The 27,346-nt window shown below is 44.7% G+C and overlaps 1 protein-coding gene across 1 annotated transcript in view; it reads right to left on the reverse strand.

Annotated features, from left to right (window-relative positions):
* LOC137415931 (MOB kinase activator 2) overlaps window positions 1-27,346 on the reverse strand; it is an 89,282-nt gene that overhangs the window by 49,162 nt on the left and 12,774 nt on the right. Inside the window, exon 2 of the mRNA XM_068101488.2 lies at window positions 11,412-11,566. Coding sequence (XP_067957589.2) covers window positions 11,412-11,566 — 155 coding nt within the window. The remainder of the gene's footprint in view (window positions 1-11,411; window positions 11,567-27,346) is intronic.

The raw sequence follows: 27,346 nt of genomic DNA on the forward strand, positions 1-27,346 counted from the left end.
CTCGGCTGCCAATGCTCGGGGTTCCGTTAGCCCGGTCCCGGCCAACGCGAGGCGAACCTGCGCTGGAAGTTGGCGACGGAAAAGCGCCCGGAATAGAGAACCGGGGGCTTCGTCGCACAACAGTGACAGCATATGGTCCATTCGGACCGACGGGCGCGTGTCACCGAGCTCGGGGAGATCCAGGAGGCGGTCGGCCCGTGCGTCGTCCGTGAGGCCGAACGTGGCTAGGAGTAGCCGCTTGAGTGCCTCGTACTTGTGGCCGTCCGGTGGGTGGCGAAGGACGGACACAACTCGAGCGGCCGTGCCGGGCCCGAGGGAGGCGACGACGTGGCAATAGTGCGTGTCATCGCCGGTGAGGCGCCGAAGCTGAAATTGGGCTTCGGCCTGGACGAACCAGACTTCGGCCTGAGCCTCCCAAAATTCGGGAAGTTTGATGAGGTTGGCCATGGCAATGGCGTCGCGTGTGGAAGGATCGCTCCGGCAGATCCAACGTCGAGGGGGTCACCAGTAAAGCGCGGCGTTACGCGCGCTGCTTGCGAGCAAGGAGGAAGCGGACAAGCGGTAACTTATAAGCGTCTTTATTTCAGGAGCTCACTGTAACACTGGCGCGCTCCGGGCTGCGCGCCCGGTGTATATCATGAGGCCACGCCTACCCCTCGGGCGTGGCCACCGCCCACTTGGTGCGCGGAATGATGTCACCACGCCAGTGGGCTTTTGTGTCCGCCACAATATCACCTTTATCTATCAATATTGTTGAAATGAAGATCAAATAGCTGTATGTTGAAATATGTTGAAAAAGTCAAAACTTTACATGGGGAGTACTTACTTTTTCACGTGACTGTATATATATATATATGTATGTGTGTATGTGTATGTGTGTATGTGTATGTATATGTATGCAGGGCGTAGTGATGGGGGGCGCGGAGGGTGCGACCGCACCAGGCGCGGAGTGGACGGGGCGTCAAATTACACCCTAAAAACCGTTTAAATGCTCCATTTGATTGTATTTTATACATTAATTATAATACAACAAACTCGTGACATCACGAGAAGCAACTTTCAGAACCGTTTTTCACAGTTTAAATTCCGTGCAACGTGTAAATGTGTCAGGTCGATGTTTACAAACTCTTTACATCCGGATTAACTTTTTTCCTAATTCCTATTTCTATCAACTCGCACAGATGTCCGTGAAGTTAGAACCCTTTACCCTTTACCCGATTCAAAGTTAGGGTTGTACCATTACAAAAATGGGGGGTGTTGTGGATTTCTTTGTACAAAAGGTGGATGCCTATGCGTAAATAGGGTAAATTATGGACTATGGTAATCCGATAATGGTTCGAATCCTGTAATGGCCCGAGAAACGTAATGTAAGACGTGAATAGGGCTAATGGTTCAAATCAGGTGAACGTTTGAATCGGTTAATGGTTCGAATTTAGCTCTTTCACGAGCCTCGATTCAGTATACAAAAAAAAAAAAAAAAAAAAAAAAAAAAATCCGGTAAACAGTACATATGGCCGCCTCAATAGGAATTGCTGACTATGTCAGTGCCTGCAGGGGGCAATCTTTTTGCCCTTCACCCCAAGCGCCACAAACTATCACAGTATCACTGCGCCACTGCATGTGAGCATGATGCAGCATACTAACTTGCAGCCTTCCTCTGAATATATGTATATGTATAAATGTATATGTATAAATGTATATGTATATGTATATGTATATGTATATGTATATGTATATGTGGTGGACTACATCCACCATGTTCTTGTGGTTGACTACATCCACCACGTTCTTGTGGTTGACTACATCCACCACGTTCTTGTGGTGGACTACATCCACCACGTTCTTGTGGTGGACTACATCCACCACGTTCTTGTGGTGGACTACATCCACCACGTTCTTGTGGTGGACTACATCCACCACGTTCTTGTGGTTGACTACATCCACCACGTTCTTGTGGTTGACTACATCCACCACGTTCTTGTGGTGGACTACATCCACCACGTTCTTGTGGTGGACTACATCCACCACGTTCTTGTGGTGGACTACATCCACCACGTTCTTGTGGTGGACTACATCCACCACGTTCTTGTGGTGGACTACATCCACCACGTTCTTGTGGTGGACTACATCCACCATGTTCTTGTGGTTGACTACATCCACCACGTTCTTGTGGTTGACTACAGCCACCACGTTCTTGTGGTTGACTACATCCACCACGTTCTTGTGGTTGACTACATCCACCACGTTCTTGTGGTGGACTACATCCACCACGTTCTTGTGGTTGACTACATCCACCACGTTCTTGTGGTGGACTACATCCACCACGTTCTTGTGGTTGACTACATCCACCACGTTCTTGTGGTGGACTGCATCCACCAGGTTTGATCCAAATCTGTCCACAACGTTTTGAAAAATCATGCCATATATCGTTTCCGGTCCTATTTCTCAATGGTGAAGAATCACTCGATAAATTTTTAATTGACCACTTTGATCAATTTTTAATCACTTGATTCTCGTAATCCGGAACTTCACCAAAATCGAATCAATTCATCTTTGTCACAAACCCAACAAGTCCAACAAGCTTAATCCGAATCCGTCCATAACGTTTTGAATTATCCTGATAACAAACAAACAGCGGTGAAAACAGCCGTCCAGACTGGTGGCGGAAGTGAAAAGGAAGGCAGTGAGTAAAAAGATGAGAAAGAAAACAGAAGAAAGCCATTAATATCTGGTTAACATATCCGAAATATGTGAGTCTTTATGGCGTTGTAAGTAAACGTAATAAAATTCCTTATTCCGGCAAGACCAAGAGGCATCCATTGCTCGCACAATGGGCCTTGCCCTTCCTCTGAATATGGAGCCCATAGCACATAGCACAAGGTCCGGCAAAAGTTTGGCTCTTATTCCAAGAAGTCTGTGCGTAAACACGTCCACCCTTTCCTACGGCATCAGGGAGGAGGTGAGGGCAGATGGGTGTGTAACGCTTTACTGTAACCCACAAAATGTCACTGTGATGACGAGGAAATCCCACAGAGGACGCATTCCATCAAGTGCTAGCTGGCTCAAACCAGATCATTTGCTGCCTAATGTCCAGAAATCCCTCAAAACCTTTAACTATCATTGTTAATGGGTCTTCACTGTCCAAAGCATATTGTAATATGAAGGAGGGAAGGAAAAGACTGGACGCAAGAACACAACACTACACTGGAGGCAAACAAAGCTGAAAGATAGTCATGCAAGAAAGAAAAACAAAAAACAAACACAGATCATGACGATCTCTGCTAACTAAACACCAAACACTCCACGATCTCTTCTCTATCTTCACATTCGATCGAAGGAACCTGCCTACGCCGGACTATACCGCTTTCTCCCACCCGCTCCCACCCGCTCCCACCCGCTCCCACCCGCTCCCACCCACAATCATAAAATAGCCTTCTGGAGGTTCCCAACACAGCGAGTAGGTAGAGGAAGCAAGCACGCAAGAGAAACCAATTTGGGTAAGACAAGAGAAACCAATTTGGGTAAGACAAGAGAAACCAATTTGGGAAAGACAAGAGAAACCAATTTGGGAAAGACAAGAGAAACCAATTTGGGTAAGACAAGAGAAACCAATTTGGGTAAGACAAGAGAAACCAATTTGGGTAAGACAAGAGAAACCAATTTGGGTAAGACAAGAGAAACCAATTTGGGTAAGACAAGAGAAACCAATTTGGGTAAGACAATAGAAACCAATTTGGGTAAGACAACAGAAACCCGTTTGGGTAAGACAAGAGAAACCAATTTGGGTAAGACAAGAAAAACCAATTTGGGTAAGACAAGAGAAACCAATTTGGGTAAGACAAGAGAAACCAATTTGGGTAAGACAAGAGAAACCAATTTGGGTAAGACAAGAGAAACCAATTCCCTTCACAATAGTATCCTTACAATCACAAGACCCCCCCCACTGGAAGCCCCATTCCTGTAAGAACGAAATGTCCGCACTTCATGGATGCAGCCGGAATAACACCGCGGCACATTTCCTCATTGAACACATTTTACGGCCATTTACATCAATAATCGTAGGCATCCAAAGGTGCCACTGGAAAGTAATCGTCTTCACCTTCAACTAGAGATATCTGGATCCCAGCTTCATCTGCCGATGATTCTTCTGTAGGACAAAGTGTGGTTGCCATGGAAACCTCATTCTTGGAACTTACAGAAGAACATTTTTGGACCAGGCTTCTCAAGGAGGGCCTAGGTCCTGAGCAGAAGCTCCTCACTGCCTTGCTCCGTTCTCAGGCAAGGCAGGCTAACAGCGCCCCATCCGACTAAGGGTTCAGTTGGAAGTTTGCTTATTTTTGAGCTGTCTTCTCATATAGTGGTCTCCTCTGATCGTTGTCATTTGTGTATGGTCAATACTGTTGTGTTCTTTTCAGAGTCTTCAATGATGGAATTTTAAAAGCTTGAGCACCATGCAGTCATCAATTTTTTGCAGTTCACAAAGTTGTACACAAGAGATTGCATCTTGACGCATGTGAAGTGCAGATTGGACAAGCTTCAGAAACAAATGACAAGTCACGGCACTATGAGTTTCCATGTTCCATGCTGAACTCGATTGATGAAGACAATGACTAAAAAGAGTTTGATTTTCTGATGAAGCCACCTTTCAGGAATCCGGATGGGTTAACCGCCATAACGTGTGATAGCCCAAAACTTAATGTTTGGTGTGGAATAATGCACGATAGGCCCATTTTTCTTTCCTGAGCAGAATGTTACGGGAATTGTGTACCTTGACTGGCTGGAAAATCAAGTTATCCCCTAGTTGGAAGAACTGCAGCCATTCGTTATTTTTCAGCAAGATGGCGCACCTCCACACTGGAGTTTGTTTGTGCATTGACTTCCTTAACGAGAACTTCCTCAGTAGATAGATTGGATGTGATGGGTCAGCCCCTTAGCATGCACGATCTCCCCATGTGACACCCTTTGACTTCTTCTTGTGGGGTATGTCAAGAATTCAAGAATTGTGTTTTTCCAAACCTCTGTTGCTGACATTGAAACACTTCGTGCAAAGATAACAAGTTACATCAGCAGTGTGGCGAGGGATATGTTGGCCAACACGTGGATTGCAGTGGATTATCGCTTGGATGTGCCACTAAAGGCGCACATGTTGAAGTGTACTGAATCTATATCATTAAAACGCTTATTTCTGAAGTTTGTAATCGAAACTTCTCTCCAACTATTGCTCCTGTCGCCCTAAGATGTGTGAGATACTATGTAGTTATGACTAACCCTTCCATATAAGCATACCTATGTCTCCAAATGTCTATAAGTGTGGAATAAAAGCTGAAAATCAGTGAAAAGTTTTGAATGACCGTGCCATTTTGTTTTACGCACAGTGAGACACTGCACTTTTGACACCGAGGAGAAGAAGAAGACGCCCCGATGTGTGCCGGACGCGCAGCGACTAGAGAGGCAAGCTACGCCTTTTAATACAAATATAAATGCGATCAGAAATGTAAAGGGGATACTTACCAGTAACCACACTATAAGAGACAATACTGCAGTTGAATACAAAGCGATATTCAGGAGATCCGCCAGAATGAATGTTGGTGCCAACGGACACAATTATTTTGAAAGGAAGCGGAAAGGAAGAGGAAGGGCAAGTTAGTTTGTATGAACATAAACACTATTTATGCCCGTGATTTTCATGAGTTACCACTAGTAACAGAAGAAACTTTATGAATTATATGACAAAATGCAAAAACTGCATCATTGGATCTCGTTTGGTTTGGTTGTAATAACATTTCAGAACTGGAACAAGACATTGTGGCCACCTTATTAGCCTCAAAGACTATGCCTGGCTAAATCCTCTGCCTGGAGGTTAAATAATACATAAGTAGATTATACATGATATATATGGATGTTAAGTTATTTTACGATTATGGTAAGATTGTGGTTCATACAATGAATATACTCGTAAGTAACCTGTGTTATTGTGTTATTGGGGTCTGGCTAGATTGCAGGAGTGATTATAGCCAAATGGCCTCCTCCTGTGTCTATTTTCCTTGTAAATCCTTGTAATGGTGCCCAATCAGGACAGGAGAAACTCTGCTCATTCTTTACCATTCCATATATCCCTAAAATGGCATATTCTATTCTCTATTTATGAAAGTGAATGTCTGGATCTTGGAATAGCAAAAGGATCCACAGCCATGAACCGACATAATCATAACATCGTTTACAGGCAGGAATGTTGGAATGTTAATGAGGTTTCTACAATAATTGAATCCTTAAGCCCTCTTTATTTATGATCTTACTTCAATGTTTAAGTTCCTTTAAATCTTATTGTTAAGATTCATGCAGCATCTTTACATCTTTTTTTTTACAGTATAGCTTGTAGGGCAATGCCATCTAGAACATGTTTGTATGTATGTATGTATGTATTGTTACGTTTGTGGGGGGTAGAGATGAAATACCTCAGTGAAGGCAGGATTGTATAAATTAGCATGGACCGTATGCCACGAAGAAGAAGAATCTTGATGTATTAAGTAGGCCGACTGTGCGGGTAAGAGCGTTTGCATGTCGCCATAAGGAGGGTGGTTTTGTGGTGAATCAATTTCAAAACAGCTCAAAGCAGCTAAAATCCATGGCTCAAACCATAGCATTATGGTTAATAATCTCCAGTGTGTAATGCCTCCTGTAATTTTCCCTTTGTTCTTGTAAAATTCAGCCTGCCAATCAATGAGATCCATGCGCCCACAACGCCGTCAGGGCTAACAATAAAACCCAGCTCATTTGCCGATCGTGCCAGTGAATCCTGCCTCACGGCTGGCGACGTCATCCAAACATTCTCGAGAGATTAGACTCCGCCCCCCAACGACTCGTGACAGGGAGGCCCCGCCTCGACCTTCATCATTAGGCATAAAGCAAGGCCGTGAGGCCCCGCCACAAAGACGGCGATTGGTCGAGAGGACGAGATATTGTGATGGGACCTGAGGATTGGTAGAGTGACGTCAGCGATGTGGGAGAGGAAGAGTCCGTCTCTCTGTTCGCAACTTGGACTGGCCCTTCCTTTGTGGCGAACAGTCGCATTTTATGTCATTCTCCCTGTGCCTTCGATGGAGGTGGCTGCACTTTGAGCGGTGCACGCTAGCGAGGCGAGTGTTAGGAGCCTGGTGGATCGTGACAATCAGATGAGGAAGGATTTTGGCCGCCGCTCCATGGATGGGTGGATACTATGGGCGCGACTGCACGCCATCTTGTGCGGTTCCCACGCGGTGACTCGGGGACCCATTCGATGACCGCCAGGCTTTCGAGGGCCGTTTGAGGATGCCAGGCTGAGTTCTGGCTAAAGCACCATGCAAACACATTTTCTTTCATTTGTCTTCCCTTATCGTGTCTCTTAGAATATAGTTTTTACCTCACCTTTCATTTTTTATGGCACCGCATTATTTTCATTAAATCATTATTTGCTGACTTTCAATTTATTGTCCTGTTCGTTTTTGTGTTTGTGGGTCGAGAGATAACACCGTGTCGGCCGTCAGATCAGGTAAGGATTCGGGCCTTTGCCGTGCATGCGAAAAGATAATCCCGCCAAGTTTGAAATACGCCTCGGAGTTAAAGCTCGTTTCGGCTATCCGTCATCGGGGATCTTACTCCCCGGAGACGCGACAGTATGTATGTGTATGTATGTATGTATGTGTATGTATGCATGTGTGCTAGTGTATGTATGTATGTGTATGTGTATGTGAATGTATGTATTTATGTATGTATGCGTGTATGCATTTATGTATGTATGTATGTATATATGTATGTATGTATGTATGTATATCCCTTCCACCAGCATTTTGTGGGTTTATTCCCTTTAAAATTCATTTTCTCTGCAACCATTGGTCCGATTGACACAAAATATTCACCAAAGGAGCGACTCCTCCTGTATAATTTTTCAAAGATAATTATGACGTCATAGGTCACGTGGTACTGGCGCTGTATTGGAAAAACCTAAAAACTTATATATCACCGAAACCGCTCCATGGAAACCATTGAAAGGTGGCTCATTGCAAAGTACTCCCCATGGGCACTTACATATGTTAATGATGATGTCATAGGTGCCTTCATTATGATGTCATAAATTGATAAATAGAACGCTTGATCGGATCAGTTTGAAATTTATCCGGCTACGCAGTTGTTAGACTCTAACGCTCGTGGTGGAGTTTAGTTAATAAATCATATCCAGGACAGAGACATTAGTATAGACATCGCTGTACATTTACATGAATTACAAGGACATTAGTAGACAATGGTCAAACACATATGGTGTAGAGGATTTGAAACAGAGTTCTTCCCAGATTGGAATGCTCTCATGCCAACCCATAGTAAAGGAAGGTTAGAGTTAAGCTCGGAATATTCCTGGCTCTCATGACTCAATCCATCATAGCATGTTTGGAACTAACAGCAAAAGCTGAACTTCATCATTATGTTAATGTCTGCACAGTCTGATGTAGTCAGAATACCGTGCAATAATATACACACGGGTACTGATCAGTAAGTCCGTGGCTTAACTTAAAAGAAAAGCACAATGTTTCAGCTAAGATTTTTGTAAAAATGGTGTTTAATAAAAATCTGTCATAATTATACAAATAAATAAATAAATAAATTATTTAATAATGTTAGGAGCATGTTGAGAATCGGTTTCAGTTTTTGGAGATCGAATAATGCTTTTTTTTTTGTATACAACGTGAGGCTCATGGAAGAGCTAGGACACAAAAGGGAACCGAAAGAACAGTGGAAAATGGGAAAAACAAACAAATATCAGAGTAGACGACACTTGGAGGAAGAATGACTGATGAAGGAAAGAATGTGAGCAAGGGGAGGGGGTGGAAGGTACAATGTGAACAACCTGGATACAAGCACAAACACAGCAAGAAGGGGGCTAATTCATTATAGGGGTAATCCGGCCTGACATTACGTGTTCAAACGTGAGAAGGAAGAGAGTTAGTAAGGTAAGAGGAAAGGAGGAGAGTTCTACCTCAATTAACCTTCCCTAACCTAACTTAGCATAACTTAGCATATAAACCCTACCTAACCTAACATAGCCCTCTTAATTGCAGGTTGCTGTTTTTCACATCGAATCTCTCCTGCTCTCCTGTCCATTCATTCTCTTACTTATTGTGTCCAACTGTTGTCCGACTGTCAGTCCATTGCCTTTCATCACCTTACTCTTCCATGAGCCTCAATCTTGTATATAAATAAAAGGAGGTTAAGAAGAGGAATAAGGAGAAGAGAGGGAGCACAAGGAATAAAAAGTAAGTAAAAATGCTCCCATTTTGCATACGTAATAAATAGACGCCGCCTAAAATAAGTACTGTACTTCAGCTCGTCCTATCCCGTAGTGAGACAAGCATGTCAACCTTAATCCTCACCAAAAACCACAGAAGTGCCGTCACTGCGGAATAATGGCAATAGAGTACGGTACAAATAACCTGCCAAAAATGTTCTGGAAGATTTTGTTCTTTATTATGTATGATTCATCAAAAAAATCCGTGCCAACGTGGGAGTGTTCACTAAATAACAATAAACTGCCTTTACCTGTCCAATACCTACAACTCTTGCACAAAATGCAATCACTCAACAATTTCAGCATTTTCCTTCAACTTTCGCACAACCCAAGCTTATGTAGTTTAAGACCACCCAACCCCACCATGAAATCAGCTGAGAGAACTCACACGTAAAATTCTGACCTTGTCTATTTAATATGTACGTAAATATGAAGTAGCTTTTGAACCCCACCCCTTTATCCTACCTCCTGACAACCGTTTTGTCACTTCTTTCCACACTATCGTTCCTTCCTCTTTGATCATCATCCCTTCTCTTCCTTTTCTCAGACCAATCAAGCATCTTGCAGACGAAAGTATCTCATACGGAACGGCTCGAAACAAGTCAAATTTTTGATAATGTTGTACTATAAACTGTTACAGAGTGTCGGTGCTGCTGAAGTAGTTTATTGCCAAGGAATTGCCATTGCCATCCCAGCAGTAGGTGTGGCAGGAATTTGTAATTTGGCTAAGAAGCTGGGGATGAGGTAAGTGTAAATACAGTGCTTTCAGAAAGTATTCAGACCCCTTCACTTTTTCACATTTTGTTATGTTGCAGCCTTATGCTGAAATCGTTTAAATTCATTTTTTCCCTCATCAATCTACACTCAATACCCCATCATGACAAAGAGAAAACAGGATTTTAGAAAGTTTTGCAAATGTATTAAAAAGAAAAAACTGAAATATCACATTGACATAAGTATTCATACCCTTTGCTATGACACTTTAAATTTAGCTCAGGTGCCTCCCGTTTCTCTTGATCATCTTTGAGATGTTTCTACGCCTTGATTGGAGTCCACCTGTGGTAAATTCATTTGATTGGACATGATTTGGAAAGGCACACACCTCTTCCTAGAGTGGCCAGACGGAAGCCTCTCCTCAGTGAAAGACGCATGAAAGCCCGCTTGGAGTTTGCAAAAAAGCACCTAAAGGACTCTTAGACTGTGAGAAACAAGATTCTGTGGTCTGATGAAACCTTGATTGAACTGTTTGGCTTCCGTCGGGCCACTCTGCGATAAAGCCCAGATCGGTGGGGTGTTGCAGTGATGGTTGCCCTTCTGGAAGTTTCTCCCATCTCCACACAGGATCTCTGGAGCTCAGGCAGAGTGACCATCGGGTTCTTGGTCACCTCTCTTACCAAGGCCCTTCTCCCCCGATTGCTCAGTTTGGCCGGGCGGCCATCTCTAGGAAGAGTCCTGGTTGTTCCAAACTTCTGCCATTTAAGAGTTATGGAGGCCACTGTGCTCTTGGGAACCTTCAATGCAGCAGAAGTTTTTTTGTAGGCTTCCCCAGATCTGTGCCTCGACACAATCCTGTCTCTGAGCTCTGCAGGCAGTTCCTTCGACCTCATGGCTTGGTTTTTGCTCTGATATGCATTGTCAACTGTGAGACCTTATATAGACAGGTGTGTGCCGTTCCAAATCATGTCCAATCAATTGAATTTACCACAGGTGGACTCCAATCAAGGTGTAGAAACATCTCAAAGATGATCAAGAGGAATGGGAGGCACCTGAGCTAAATTTCAAGTGTCATAGCAAAGGGTATGAATACTTATGTCAATGTGATATTTCAGTTTTTTCTTTTTAATAAATTTGCAAAACTTTCTAAAATCCTGTTTTCTCTTTGTCATTATGGGGGTATTGAGTGTGGATTGATGACGGAAAAAATGAAGTTAAACGATTTCAGCACAAGGCTCCAACATAACAAAATGTGAAAAAGTGAAGGGGTCTGAATACTTTCTGAGTGCACTGTACCTTTTAGGACTTAGGTCATCCTGCCAGCCCAACAAGTCAAATAGTGCAATTATAAAACAACATAAGGGAAGTAAAAGCACTGCACCGTGAGTGGCGAGCCACTCTTTGGGATCAATGCAGGGTGGAAGCAACACCAGATGCTCCAAGTCAACGTCCGTGATCTTCGCGTCTGCGTGTTCTGGGTCCAGGAAAAGCCTCCGATCCTCGGACGATCCTCGCTTGTCGCCCTTACGGGATCGCCTTGCATTCCGAGTAAAGAGACAGAAGTAAAATGAGACTTTTAAGTTACCACTTTAATATAGTGTGACACCTGTTGCCCAGTAGTTACCACAATAGAGCAAAACACAAACTGATGGTGATGCCTTATTAGCAGGAATCTGACCACTGTATCTTGTTAAAATGGTGTTCAAGTTATAGGGTGTGCAAATTTTTATTGTATAGCTCATAGGGCAATGCTGTCTGGAACAGTGTTTGTCTGTCCGTCCATCCGTATGTATGCATGCATGTATAGTCACATGAAAAAGTAAGTACACCCCATGTAAAGTTTTGACTTTTTCAACATATTTCAACATACAGCTATTTGATCTTCATTTCAACAATATTGACAGATAAAGGTGATATAATATAACAAATATCATGAAACATTTACATTTTGTAGTCCATTGTATAATTTAAATACACATAAATGCAAATTTTGCATGTGGAAAAAGTAAGTATGCCCCTACATTTATCACTACTTCAATTACCTAAAATTATAATCAGGTGCACCAGCTCAGATGCAAATGATTGGAACATCGTTAGAGAGGATCTTGGAGGAACCTGTCTTATTTAAACCTCAGACATTTAGTTTGGTTTGCTCTTGTTACGTACTCCTCCCCAATCCCCTGGTCACGGTGTACCTCCGAGCCCCGAGGGGAGTCACGGCAGAAAAATGTGTTATTCTGTATGTCAAAGATCACTGGTGAAGCCACACCAATTGTTACCAACAAACAAATATTGCATTAAGATCACACAAGAATAACAGTACAACAATAATAGTAATCAAAAGTACAATCCATATATATCCCATGATGGTACCATCAGTTTCGTAACATATAACTCACTGTGCTCCAAGTGAGTGAACCAAGAACATTCCCAATGCCTCTTTCCCTGCTTCAAACCAAAGTTGATTCCGGTTTCAAGCCGAAGTCGATCCCGGCTTCAAGCCAAAGTCGATCCGCTCCAGCGATCGTCAGAACGATGTCTAATCGAGACCAGAATCCCGTTCGGATGACGGTCACAGCCACACGGCCAAAGCTGCACCAAGGCGCCCTCAAGGCGACTGGGAAATCCAAAGGCGCCCTCCAGCCGAATGGGAAATCACACACTCGGGTATGGACGTTTAATGGCTCACAGTCGGCGAACCTCAGATTTACCTTCAAAATACACGTTGCACACACACACACCAGATAAACATCTGAATGCGGTGAGAACAGCTGAAGCGAAGCAAAGAAACCTTGCTCGACGCATAAAGCGCGCGAGTCAAAATTGCCGATGGCCCGTACTCGAGACGTAACGGCATGATGAGGATTCTCTTCGGAATCCATCGCAAAACCTGACACGCAGGTGAATCTGTCACAGCGATAACAACTCTGTCGCAGGAATCCCTTTCCTGGGAAACCCAAAGTTCACTCGTGACTCTTGCTCGCCAATGTTCACTCCAGACCGCAAAGCAACTATGCTTCTTGTCTGACTCCACTCGCTCCACCTTCTTTTTTTTCTCTTCCTCTTCTTCGTCGTCGTCGTCGTCCGGTTCCCGATCCGGTTTCCGGTTTCTTTTAACACTAACCTTTTCACCTTTTGAAAACAGTTCATACACAATAAACCTTTTGAAAACAATAATAGTACATAGAATCAAAAATGTTTACAGTGGATGAAAACCACAACAACGGAAGTGACAAATCCGTAACACTTCCCCCCCCTCAAGAAAGAAAGTTTGAACATAGTAAAAACTTTCTTTGCAGGCAAAAACTCTTTTAACAAACAAAAGTAAAACTCACACCCAAATCATCAATTCCCGTGAGCCACGATAATCAATATTTCCCAAAATAAAGCAATAAAACTTCCAAACAACCAACAGAAATTTCCAACGTTAGTTCACTCTGGACAAAGCATCAACAACGACATTGTCTCTGCCCTTTACATGCTCAATTTCCAAGTTGAACTCCTGCAAAGCCAAACTCCATCTCATCAACCTCTGGTTTTTCTTTTTCATTTTTTGAATGAAGGTTAAGGGGTTGTGATCAGTGAAGACTTTTATACGAAAGGTAGTAGTTCCCAGATACACCTCATAATGCTGAAGCGCTAGCAGGAGAGCAAGGGTCTCTTTTTCCACCGTGGCATAATTTGCCTGGTGTTTGTTAAACCTTTTGGAATAGTAGCACACCGGGTGATCCACTCCATCCTCATCTTCCTGTAATAGAACTGCCGCAGCCCCCACATCACTTGCATCAATAGCCAACTTGAAAGGTGCTTGAAAATCCGGGGCTGCTATGACAGGAGAGCTCATTAATATTGCTTTGACGTGGGCAAAGGCAGCCTGACATTTGTCATCCCAAACAAACTTGGTCTCTTTCCTCAGCAAATTCGTTAAAGGGGCTACCACATCAGAAAAATTCCTGCAGAACCGCTGGTGCCAACCAGCCATACCCAAGAATCTCATAAGCTCCTTCTTCCCTTTTGGAACTTGGAAGCGATCAATGGCTTCTATCTTGGCTGTCACCGGTTGCACCTGACCCTGACCTACTACATGGCCTAGGAACACCACCTGTGCCTTTACAAACTCACTCTTAGATAAGTTGATGGTCAACCCTGCCTCGGTCAGTTTCTTGAAAAATGCATGGATTTGTTTAATATGATCTTCCATAACGATGGTGTGGATGATGACATCATCCAGATAAGCCTCCACCCCCTCAAGGTCTGCAATAGGCTTATTAATCAGCCGTTGAAATGTAGCAGTCCCGTTTTTCAATCCAAAGGGATGAACCTTGTACTGATACAACCCATTTGGTGTGACTAAAGCCGAGATTTCCTTGGCTCTATCAGTAAGAGGAATCTGCCAATACCCTTTCAGTAAGTCAAATTTAGTTACAAATTTAGCTGGGCCTATTCTATCAATAGTCAATCCTCGGGATGGGATATGAGTCGGTCTTGGTCACTGTATTAACCCGTTTTAAATCCGTACAACAGCGAAAACTGCCATCGGGTTTTGGAACAAACACACATGGTGAGCTCCATTCACTGCTGCTTGGTTCGATGATGTCATTCTCCAACATATACTGAACCTCCTTCCGAAGATACTCCATCTTCACAGGGTTCATCCGATAGGGGTGTTGTTTCACAGGAGTGGCTTCCCCCACCTCAATATCATGATATACCAAGTCAGTACGACCAGGTACATCTGTGAACAAATGTGCAAATTCAAAAATTAGGCTGGACAGTTGCCCTTGTTGTTCCCTCGTCAAATGACCTAATTTCTCATCTAAATGACTCAACACTTCTGTGTTTGTCAATCTGGGACAAGCCTGGTCATCAAAGATATCAAACTTCACACCGGCGTCAACCTCTGGATTCTCTTGCACCCCGACTACAGGCACGACAGGTGAGACAGGAACCATTTCTTCCACAGGCTTCCTCTCATGATATTTCTTCAGTCGGTTGACATGACAGCTGCCGCTTTTCCGTCGGTCGGGAGTTGTCACCACGTAATCTGTTTCATTAACCCTCCTTTCGATTGCATAAGGACCAAAATATCTAGCCTGTAGTGGCTGACCTGGAACAGGAAGCAACACTAACACTCGGTCCTCAGGACTGAAATTTCTTATCTGAGATTTCTTGTCACGTCTCACTTTCATTTTATCCTGTGTCACTTTCAAGTTTCTTCTCGCAACTTCACAAGCCTTTGCCAATCTGTGCCTAACCGTTGACACATACTCCACCACTGTTGACTGTGACTCCTACTGTAGCCACTGCCCTTTCACCAATTTCAACGGTCCTCGCACTGCGTGTCCAAACACAAGTTCAAAAGGACTGAACCCCAATGACTCCTGAATAGATTCCCTCGTAGCAAACAACAATAAGGGTATTCCTTCATCCCAATCCTTGTCACATTCAAAACAATACGTTCTGATCATAATCTTCAATGTCTGGTGAAACCTTTCCAAGGACCCTTGGCTCTCGGGATGGTAAGAACTTGATCTTACTTGCTCCACTCCCAACAGGTGTACCACTTGCTGAAAAAGCATTGACATGAAATTGGAACCCTTATCAGACTGGATGACCTTAGGTAGGCCAACCAAAGTGAAAAATTTCATCAAGTCCTTCGCAATAACTGCCGCAGTAATTTTTCTAAGAGGCACTGCCTCTGGGAACCTTGTGGAAGCACACATGATGGTCAACAAATACTGATGTTCAGCCTTAGTTTTAGGTAAAGGGCCTACACAGTCAATAATGACACGGCTGAATGGCTCTTCAAAAGCTGGAATGGGTTTTAAAGGTGCGGATGGGACTTTCTGATTAGGTTTTCCCACCAGTTGGCAAGAATGGCAAGATTTGCAGAACTCCGCCACATCACGTCGCAATCCTGGCCAGAAAAAATGTACCAATATTCTGTCACAGGTCTTGTTCACTCCAAGGTGCCCGGCCAAAGATGTCTCATGCGCCAAACTCAATATCTCCTTCCGGTACGGCGGTGGGACCACAATTTGGTAATGAACTTTCCACTCATCGTTTGCTGGAACCTCCGGTGGTCTCCATTTTCTCATGAGTATTTCCCCTTTCATGAAGTAACCAACAGGTATCTTCATAGCCTCTTCCTCTGTAACGGCTTTACCAATGAAACTCCGGATCTCCGAATCTCCGTGTTGTTCTTCAACAAGTCTCTTTCAGACCAGCACTGTTTGCTCAACCTCGTTCCCAGATATCTCCGACGGACACTCCATTTCCTCTTTGGTTCCAGATGCCACCTTTTCCTTAAGTTCCTTGAAGTCACTCCCTTTCCTATTACCTCTTTCAGAATTTTCCTCCAATACCTCTAAGGAACCCAAATCCACATCGCCTTACTTCTCCTTCTCTTCAGAGCGCTTCCTACCCATAGCACGAATCACTGCACAGGATGGAAAGATACCAGGAATCTCCTGCTCTAACTGTGCGGTGTTATTTTCCCTACTGGGCTTTTCAACCAACATTGGATTACCAGAAACTCGACCACCGGCCAAATCATTCCCGATAATAAAAGAGATTCCCTCTACAGGAAGAGTGGCTTGTAAACCTACGGTGACCGGTCCTGACACCAAATCAGACTTCAAATGGATGACATGAAGTGGAGCTTTAACATAGCCACCAACCCCCTGTAATTTCATTTGCCGTCCAGTTGCCGTCTAACACTAACACCAGTTGCCATCTTCTCTGACAATGGCAAAATGCCTCAAGCATCAAAGATTGATGTGCTCCTGTGTCCCTCAATACCCTAACAGGTCTCTGGTTAGTCAAGTCACCATCCAGTGACACAAACCCCTCTGAAATAAAAGGTTTGTAACCCTCTTGAACAAGGTCGTTCTGTGATGCCATAACTTTGGCATGGGAACCTTCACAAGGCACTGTCCTCCAAGGAAGATTTCTCGCATTGGCGAATGCATTCGGAGTTGTACGAGTCTGACTCCGCTCCTGATTTTTCCTTTTCAGGGCATAACATTGGGACATCAAATGCCCAGGTTTCTTGCAAAAAGCGCAAGTAGGCCCGGAGGAAAAACTCGAAGTCTGCCTCGGGCCGCCCGGAAGATAAGTCTGTCTTGGAACTGTAGTCTTCTGATCCCTAAAAGTCACGGTATCAGATTTGTCCTCATAGTCATATCTAGGCCGCCCCCATGAATATTTGTTCTCCGCACCTGATTTACCATAACTCCCCTGGCTAACTCTAAGAGGGAAGTTAGGTTTGTGGAACACCATCCTGTGTGTCAAGGCATAGTCATCTGCCATGGTTGCTGCCTCATACAACTCTGGTACTTTCTTTTCATCCAGATGTACTTTAATGTCCGCGTGGACACACTGTTTGAATTCCTCCACCAAGATCAATTGTCGCAACAGTTTGAAGTCTTTCCCAATCCCCTTCGAATCACACCACCGATCAAACATGGTTTCCTTCATTCTGGCAAACTCCACATGGGTCTCACTCTACCTCTTCCTGGCATTACTGAATTTTTGCCGGTAAGCTTCAGGGACCAATTCATAGGCTTTGAGAATGGTTTTCTTCACTATCTCATAATCTGCACATTGGTCAATCGGTAAAGCCGAATAGATATCTTGAGCTTTACCCACCAAAACACTTTGCACTCACATAGTCCAGGACCCCACAGGCCATTTTAGCATTTGAGCCACTTTCTCAAAGTGTAAAAAAAACTTGGCTACCTCTTTTTCATTGTAGGGTGGAACCAGCCTCACATGCCTACCAACATCCCAAGTGTTCTGACTAGTTGACGAACTAGCCGGCATGGATACTACTTCTCTCCGTTCTCCCATTAATTCCAGCTCCTTGAGTTTAAGTTCCTTCTGATACTCCATGTCATGTTCCTTTAACTCCCTTTCGGCTCTCCTTTCCTCTGCTCTTTCCCCTGCTCTTCTTTCTTCGAGTTCCCTTTCAGTTCTCCTTTCCTCTGTTCTTCTCTCCTCGAGTTCTCGTTCCTGTTCCACGCTTCTTTCCTCGAGTTCTCTTTCAGCTCTCCTTTCCTCTGCTCTGCTCTCCTTGGCTTTCCATTCCAACTCTTTTAACCTTTCCTGGCTCTGCAGTTGTATCTCCATTTTCCGGAGCTCCACATTATATTTTTCCTCGGGTAACCAATCCAAGGCTACCTCTGTCCATGTTCCTTGTCCCACCAGAGATTCTACAACCAATGTCTGCATCTCTGCTTTCTTCATATGAGCTCGGACCTCCAAGTTAAAATGTTTGGCCAATATCAAGAGTTCCGATCTTTTTAACGCTTGGACCTATGCCTCATTAGGGGACGCCGCAAACTTTTCTGCATCAAACACCGTGGTGACTATTAGTTAGCACCTGTTAACCTTCACACAAAAATTTTCCAATTTTCTGAAAAATTTGGGAATGTTAGAAAAATTCCAAATTTGGGAATTTTGGGAATGTTCGGGAATTATATCCCGGACGAATGTTAGGGAATTTAATCAGCAAAGACGAGCCCCCAAATTCTCTTAGCAAAGACGAGCCCAAAATTTCAATTTGGGCCGATCCCGGACGAGCCCCCAATTTCTGTTACGTGCTCCTCCCCAACCCCCTGGTCACGGTGTACCTCCGAGCCCCGAGAGGAGTCACGGCAGAAAAATGTGTTATTCTGTATGTCAAAGATCACTGGTGAAGCCACACCAATTGTTACCAACAAACAAATATTGTATTAAGATCACACAAGAATAACAGTACAACAATAATAGTAATCAAAAGTACAATCAATATTTATCCTATGATGGTACCATCAGTTTCGTAACATACAACTCACTGTGCTCCAAGTGAGTGAACCAAGAACATTCCCAATGTCTCTTTCCCTGCTTCAAACCAAAGTTGATTCCGGTTTCAAGCCGAAGTCGATCCCGGCTTTAAGCCAAAGTCGATCCGGTCCAGCGATCATCAGAACGATGTCTAATCGTGACGAGAATCCTGTTCGGATGACAGTTACAGTCACGCGGCCAAAGCTGCACCAAGGCGCCCTCAAGGCGACTGGGAAATCCAAAGGCGCCCTCCAGGCGACTGGGAAATCACACTCGCGGGTATGGACGTTTCACGGCTCACAGTCGGCGAACCTCAGATTTACCTTCAAAATCCACGTTGGACACACACACCAGATAAACGTCTGAATGCGGTGGGAACGGCTGAAGCGAAGCAAAGAAACCTTGCTCGACGCTCAAAGCACGTGAGTCAATACGGCCGATGGCCCGTACTCGAGACGTAACGGCACGACGAGGATTCTCTTCGGAATCAATCGCAAAACCTGACACGCAGGTGAATCTGTCACAGCGACAACAACTCTGTCGCAGGAATCCCTTTCCTGGGAAACCCAAAGTTCACTCATGACTCTTGCTCGCCAATGTTCGCTCCAGACCGCAAAGCAACTATGCTTCTTGTCCGACTCCACTCGCTCCGCCTTCTTTTTTTTCTCTTCCTCTTCTTCGTCATCGTCCGGTTCCCGATCCGGTTTCCGGTTTCTTTTAACACTAACTTTTTCACCTTTTGAAAACAGTTCATACACAATAAACCTTTTGAAAACAATAATAGTACATGGAATCAAAAATGTTTACAGTGGATGAAAACCACAACAACAGAAGTGACAAATCCGTAACACTCTTTTTTTTTTCTTCTTTTTTTTGTATACAAGATCGAGGCTCGTGAAAGAGCGAACATTAATCACACAGAAAGACAAACCGACACATAAAACATATAACATAGGGAGCGGTAGACAAGATGAGGAGAGAGGGGGAAGGACACAAACACAACATTTGAGAGCAGGGACCGAGAGACATGGAGACATCGAGAGATCTGAGAGAGGGCGAGGGCTTTGGGGGGGGGGGGGGGGGGCGTGGGAAGGGGGCGGTGGGAGAGGTATAAAACATATGGACACTGCCAGGACTTCCAGGAAAGAAGTTGGAATTTCAAACAAGGTGGATCTGGGGTGAATTAGCGGGGGTAGAAAAGATCAAGGTTTTGGATGGGGGAAGATAAGAGATGGTGGTGAACAGCTGTTTTAAAGACCTGGAGGGAGGAGTGGGATTGAAGGGAGTGAGGGAGTTTGTTCCAGAGGCGGGAGAAAAGAGGAATGAAAGAGTGAAGGTGAGCAGGGAGCCGAGATTTCGGCAGTTTAACCATCAGAGGGTTGCTGGCAGATCTTGTGCGACCTGTAGGAATATTTGGGGGACAGAGCACAGAGAGAGCTGGGGGTGCAAGGCCGGAGAGGAGTCGGTAGAAGACAGAAAGACCACCTACCTGCCTGCGGTGAGTGAGTGAAAGGCCCTCAGAGATAGCTTCATCGCGGGAGATTCCAATAATTCTGAAAGCTTTGGTTTCAACAGCGTGAAGCCGAGCTAGGTGTGAGGCAGGAGCACCGGCCCATAGGGGAGAACAGTATTCCATTGAGCTGCGGATGAAAGCCTTGTATGTGGTGAGGAGCTCAGGTGTGCCGAGGAAGGACTTCGCACGACGGAGGATGCCCAGTCGGCGACTGGCTTTGGAGGCCAGCTTGGAAATGTGGTTTTCCCAAGAAAGATCATGGCAGATAGTGAGACCCAAAATCTTGAGCGACAGAACTTCTTGGAGAGGATTGTTGAGAAAGTAGATGGGAGGGTTGTCCAGTCGATCTTTTCGGAGAGACATAGTAAGAGTGTGAGATTTGTCAGGATTGAAAGACATGTTCCACTTGTTTGACCAGTCTGTGATTTTGTCCAGGTCTTCAGAGAGTGATGAGGCAGCAGACTGCCGATCTGAGGGAAGAGGAATGGAGCGGCAGAGAGTGGAGTCATCAGCAAAGAGATAGAGAGGATTTTCGAGAGAGTCAGAGAGATCATTGATGAAGACCAGAAAAAGCACGGGGCCCAGAACACTGCCTTGGGGAACTCCAGCCTGAACAGGAAGAGGAGATGAGAGAAACCCATTCAGGGCCACACGTTGACGACGACTAGAGAGGAAGTCCGCCAGCCATGCGTGGAGATTTCCATGGATACCAAAGGAGGAGAGTTTGGTGAGCAGAGCGGGGTGCCAGACCGTGTCGAAGGCACGTGATATGTCGAGGGAGACAGCTCTAATTTCCTGTTTGGCATTGAGGACCTCCATCCATTGTTGAGACAGCAGAAGCAGCATGTCCAGAGTAGAGTGACCTGGTCTGAAACCAAATTGATGATCAGAGATCAAGCCATTGGAGAAGAGGAAAGATTTCATATCCGAAGCAATGATGGATTCCATGACTTTGCTGATAATTGGGAGAAGGCTGATTGGTCTGTAGTTGCTAGGATCTGTTTTTGCACCTTTTTTGTGCAAAGCGGTGATGTTGGCTGATTTCCAAGCAGATGGCAGTTGACCTTGAGCAAAAGAGAGGGTGAAGAGAACAGAGAGAGGGTGAGATAGAGCAGCAGAGCAGGATTTTAGGACCCGTGGGCTGATGCCGTCGGGTCCAGTTGCAGAATCAGAGTCGAGGGTTGACAGAAACTTTTCCACCTTGTCAGGAGGAAAGGACACAGAGTCCAGGAGCAGCAGGGTACGACTGGGTATGGTGGGTACAGAGAGGGATGGGTTTGGGACACAAGATTTAGAGGCAAACACAGAGTTGAGGCATTCAGCTTTTTCACGTGCGGAGTCAGCTGTGTAGCCGTTTGAGGTAAGGGAGGGGATGGAGGGGGAACAAACACCAGAAACGGATTTGACCAGACGCCACCAGGATTTGGAAGAGGGAGACAGATAAGAGAGTTCGGTCTTGAGAACGGAGAGATATTGTTTCCTGGCTCTCCTGAGGGTGGACACACACTTGTTTCGGGCTTTGTGAAAGGAAATGAGATTTCCTTCCATTGGATTTGCTTTCCAGGAGACGAAGGCAAGTTGTTTCTGGGCAACAGCCTCACCACAAGATTCCGTGTACCATGGACGGGAGGAAGGGTATGACAACTGAAGACGAGATGGGATAAATCTGTGCATGAGAGAGAGCAATTTACTTTGGAAGAATTCCCAGGATGAGTTGATGTCAGAGGTGGTAGAGATGGGAGACCAGTCCAGATGATTGATGGCTGCTTGAAGACCGTGCCAGTTGGCCTGAGTGAAATGCCAGACTCGTCGACGCTGAGCAGGCTCCCTGAGGATGGTCAGAGAGATGTCCACTTTAACAAGGACATGATCAGATGATCCGATCGGAGCAGAAGAAGAGCAGCAGACATTTTCAGGGAAGTTAGTCATAACCAAGTCCAGAAGAGAAGATGTTCCGTTGACTGAGATCCGGGTCGGGAAATTGACAGATTGTGTCAGTCCCAGTGAGTCGCAGAAGTCCTTTGCTGAGGAGCCATGGCTGGTGAGAGAGGTACCCACACCCAGCCAACTGGCATGATGACAGTTGAAATCACCACATATGAGGAAGAGAGAGTTGGGATGAGTAGATAGAAGTTGGTCCATATCATCAGACAGCGAGATGTAGATGGAGTCATCACTGTTTGGTGGACGGTACAACACACATATGAACAAGAGGTGGGAGCGAAGGGGAAGCCGTAGCCAGAGGTATTCCTGGGGGTGAGGTGGAGAGAGTGCAGTGCAGGGCGAGTGAGGAAGAGAGTTTTTGATAAAGATAGCAACCCCGCCTCCAGGACGAGGCTCAGGTCTATCATACCGGAGGAGGGAGTAGCCCGGGAGAGATACTATGGAATCAGAGACATCATAAAGGAGGAAAGTTTCTGTTAAGCAGATCACGTCTGGTTTGACAGAAGCAACCTGTATGGAGAGATCAGTTAAGTTTGAACGAAGGCCCCGGATGTTTGAGGTCCATACCGTTAATGAAGAGGAAGGGGGAGCATCAGATACAGAACAGGGGGGAGGAGGGGTAGGGTAAGATGTGGAAGAGGTGGAAGAGGTAGGGAGAGCTGTTGAAGGTGTGTCAGAGATTTCAGAATAGCTCGGAGAAAGGGAAGGATGGGGCGGACAAAAGGTTTGATGGTGATTGGGTGAGCCACTATGAGGTGTTATTTGAGGAGGGGGAAGAGCGAGGCAGAAGGTTGGGGGAGATGGAGGTGAGAGTTTGAAGGGGGAAGAAGCGGGGAGGACGCTTTGAGGAGGGGGAGTGAGAGGGGGGAAATTGAGAAGCAATGAGGGTGGGGAGATTTGAAGGGGAGGGTGAGGGGGGAGTTTGGGAGGGAAGGGACAAGGGGAGGGATTTGAAAGGGATGGGATATGGGGGAGATTTGGAGGGGAGGGGTGAGGCAGGAGTCTAGGAGGGGAGGGGCGAGGGGGCGTCTTGGCGGGGAGGGGTGAGGGGGTAGTTTAGGAGGGAGGGGGCAAGGGGGGAGATTTGAAAGGGATGGGTGATGGGGAAGATTTGGAGGGGAGGGGTGATGGGGAAGATTTGGAGGGGAGGGGTTATGGGGAAGATTTGGAGGGGAGGGGTGAGATTGGATTTTTGAAAGTGTACGATTTATGGGAAACGAACATTTATTGCAAAATGAGTTTCTTGTGACCTTCGAGTTAAAAATACGTTTAAGGACGCTGGATGGAGGATGGAGTGCAGGAGAGTTTAGGGAATGTAGAAAAAAGGCACTATAGGAGATGGATATTTTTTTTGGGATGAATTGATTTGGTGAGCAAGTCGAAAGCAGCCTTTTAAAGAAGAAGAAGAAAAAGGTGTTATAAAATATGACGGAATACATAACTTGAGGGGAAAGTGTAAACATTGAAGGTTAATGAGTGAAAACTATCTGGGGAAATGGGGGAGAAACACGTGGTCGAAGAACGAACGAACGAATAAGAATGAATAAACGAATGAGAACAGAGAAGGAAATGTTGTTGTTGTTATTGTATTTTTTTTTTTTTTTTTTTTTTTTGAGTTGAGATTTACACAAGGAAGTAGGTAGGCTATGGGTGAAAAGCCTGGGAATACAGAGAACGAAAGTTATTGGATCACAAACGACGGACCACTGAGAGAAAAACAAAGCCTCAAGGTTGTACAGTGCACACTGTACAAGGCCTCAAGACACGACACGGCAAACAGACGATCAATTTATGAAAGATAAACACCGAGAAACAACCAAAGTTGCACACAATAACTTCACACACCGAAAGATAAATACAGTTTCGACAAAATACAATTGTGAACAGACTTAACTTCGAAAAACGTGGAGACCGTGTGGAGCTTTGAAAATCCCTGCCGCCGTCTCCAAGATCTCGCGAGATCTCAACAACAACTCTCGCGACAACAACTTTGTTGTTGAAGTGTGCGGCGTCACCATGCCTAGATCAAAAGAGCTCTCTGAGGCCTTCAGAAAGAAGGTTATAGATGCCTACGAGTCTGGGAAAGGATTTAAAAACATCTCCAAACAATTTGAAATCAATCAATCGACTGTCCGGAAGATCATCTACAAGTGGAGAAGATTCCAAACAACTGCCAACTTGTTCAGGCCAGGCCGCCCTAGCAAGTTCAGCCCGAGAGCAGACCGCAAGATGCTGAAAGCAGTCTCTAAGAACCCAAGAATGTCATCACGGGACCTACAGGTAGCTCTTGCCACTGTTGATATCAAAGGGCACGAGGTTACCATTAGAAAGAGGCTGCACAAATTTGATCTACATGGGAGGTGTGCCAGGAGGAAACCTTTGCTGTCCAGAAAGAACATCAGGGCAAGACAAAATTTGCCAATGAACACCTAGGCAAAGACCAGCACTTCTGCAACAATGTGCTCTGGACAGATGAGTCAAAGGTAGAGCTATTTGGCCACAGTACCAGAAGACATGTTTGGCGAAAACCAAAGACAGCATTTGACCACAAGAACCTGATACCAACTGTAAAGCATGGTGGTGGAAATATTATGGTTTGGGGAAGCTTTGCTGCATCAGGGCCTGGGCAGCTCACCATCATAGAATCCAATATGAATTCTTCATTGTACCAGAGGGTGCTTGAGGATAATGTGAGGCCATCTGTCGGGAAGTTGAAGCTCAACCGAAAGTAGACCTTGCAACATGACAATGACCCTAAACATACCAGTAAATCCACCAAGGAATGGCTGAAAAGAAAGAAATGGAGGGTTCTGGAATGGCCAAGTCAAAGACCGGATCTAAATCCCATCGAGATGTTGTGGGGGATTTGAAACGAGCTGTGCATGCAAGAAACCCCTCAAACATCACACAGCTGAAAGAATTCTGCACAGAGGAGTGGGCAAAAATTTCTCCCAGTCGATGTCATAGAATGGTAGACAGTTATATGAAATGCCTACTTGAGGTTGTTTCTGCCATAGCGGCAATACCACCTATTAGAGCCAAGGGTGTACTTACTTTTTCCACATGCGAAATTTGCATTTATGTTTATTTAAATTATACAATGGACTACAAAATGTAAATGTTTCATGATATTTGTTATATTATATCACCTTTATTTGTCGATATTGTTGAAATGAAGATCAAATAGCTGTATGTTGAAATATGTTGAAAAAGTCAAAACTTTACATGGGGTGTACTTACTTTTTCACGTGACTGTATGTTTGTATGTATGTCCCTTCTGCTGGCATTTTGTCCCATCGAGACGTTGTGGGGGATTTGAAACGAGCTGTGCATGCAAGAAACCCCTCAAACATCACACAGCTGAAAGAATTCTGCACAGAGGAGTGGGCAAAAATTTCTCCCAGTCGATGTCATAGAATGGTAGACAGTTATATGAAATGCCTACTTGAGGTTGTTTCTGCCATAGCGGCAATACCACCTATTAGAGCCAAGGGTGTACTTACTTTTTCCACATGCGAAATTTGCATTTATGTTTATTTAAATTATACAATGGACTACAAAATGTAAATGTTTCATGATATTTGTTATATTATATCACCTTTATTTGTCGATATTGTTGAAATGAAGATCAAATAGCTGTATGTTGAAATATGTTGAAAAAGTCAAAACTTTACATGGGGTGTACTTACTTTTTCACGTGACTGTATGTTTGTATGTATGTCCCTTCTGCTGGCATTTTGTAGGTTTATTCCCTTTATAATTTGTTTTCTCTGCAACCATTGGTCTGATTGACACACGAAGTTTTCACAATAGGGGCGCCTCCTCCTGTGTAATTTTTAATCATAATTATGATGTCATGGGTCACGTGCTAGGGTGCCATCTTGGAAAAAACGAAAACATTTGCAACTTCATATCTCCGAAACCACTCCATGGAAAAAATTGAAAGTGGCTCATTGTAAAGTACTCCCCATGGGGAATAACATATGTTAATGATGATGTCATAGGTGCCGTCATTATGACGTCATAAATCGACAAGCAGAACGCTTGATCCAATCAATACGAAATTTATTGAGCATGATCAATGGATAAATTGGTCGAGATAAAAAATTTATGACGTTATCGGTCACGTGGTTCGGCAGCCATATTTTTACGACGTAGCCCGTTGGGCAATGCCATCTGGAACACCGTTTGTCTGTCCGTCCGGTGTATGTATGTATGTCCCTCACAAATATCCACTAATCAGAGCTGAGGATCTGGTCACATGACGGGGGGACAGCAGAACCTCCACTTAGCAGATCCAAGCCTGGCTATGTCGTTGTTAGACTATCAGTCTTGTTTATTTTATACAACATAGCCAAAATAAATGAGAATTATTTTTGATAAAACCTTAATTGTTACATTATCCAGCAAAAGTCAAGATCTAGACTATGCAAATACTAGTACTTTCATGGTCCCAATTAGTCCCACCTTGTTGTGGGATTTGCTGGGTAATACTTTTGGTCCAGGTCTTTCACGAACCAACTTTGGAGAACAACAATTTGGAGGGGGAGGGGGGCAACCCCCACGTAGAACCCCGTAGAGCTGATTTTTAGCTCACCTGGAACAAAGTTGCGGGGAGCTTATGGGATGGCACGTAGTCCGTCCGTCAGTCCGTCATTCTGTCAATCCGTCAATCCGTCAGTCCGTCAGTCCGTCAATCCGTCAATCCGTCAGTCCGTCAGTCCGTCAATCCGTCAATCCGTCAGTCCGTCAATCCGTCAGTCCGTCAGTCCGTCAGTCCGTCAGTCTGTAAACACTTGCAACTTCTTCTCCGAAACCGCTGAAGGGATTGTGACCAAACTTGGCACGAATTATATTTGTTGTATTGTGACTAAAGTTTGTTCACGGCATTAAAAAAATCGGTGTCTAAGGGGTTTTACCGGGGGTTAAGGTGGATTCAGGTTTGTCCCCACCAAAATAGGAATTTGCTTTTTTCTCAGAAACTACACACACGATTTTGATGAAACTTGACCACAACCTTCATCACCCATGAT

Source organism: Myxine glutinosa, chromosome 1 (assembly GCF_964187855.1).
Source record: "Myxine glutinosa chromosome 1, kmMyxGlut1.1, whole genome shotgun sequence".
NCBI classification, from domain to species: domain Eukaryota; kingdom Metazoa; phylum Chordata; class Myxini; order Myxiniformes; family Myxinidae; genus Myxine; species Myxine glutinosa.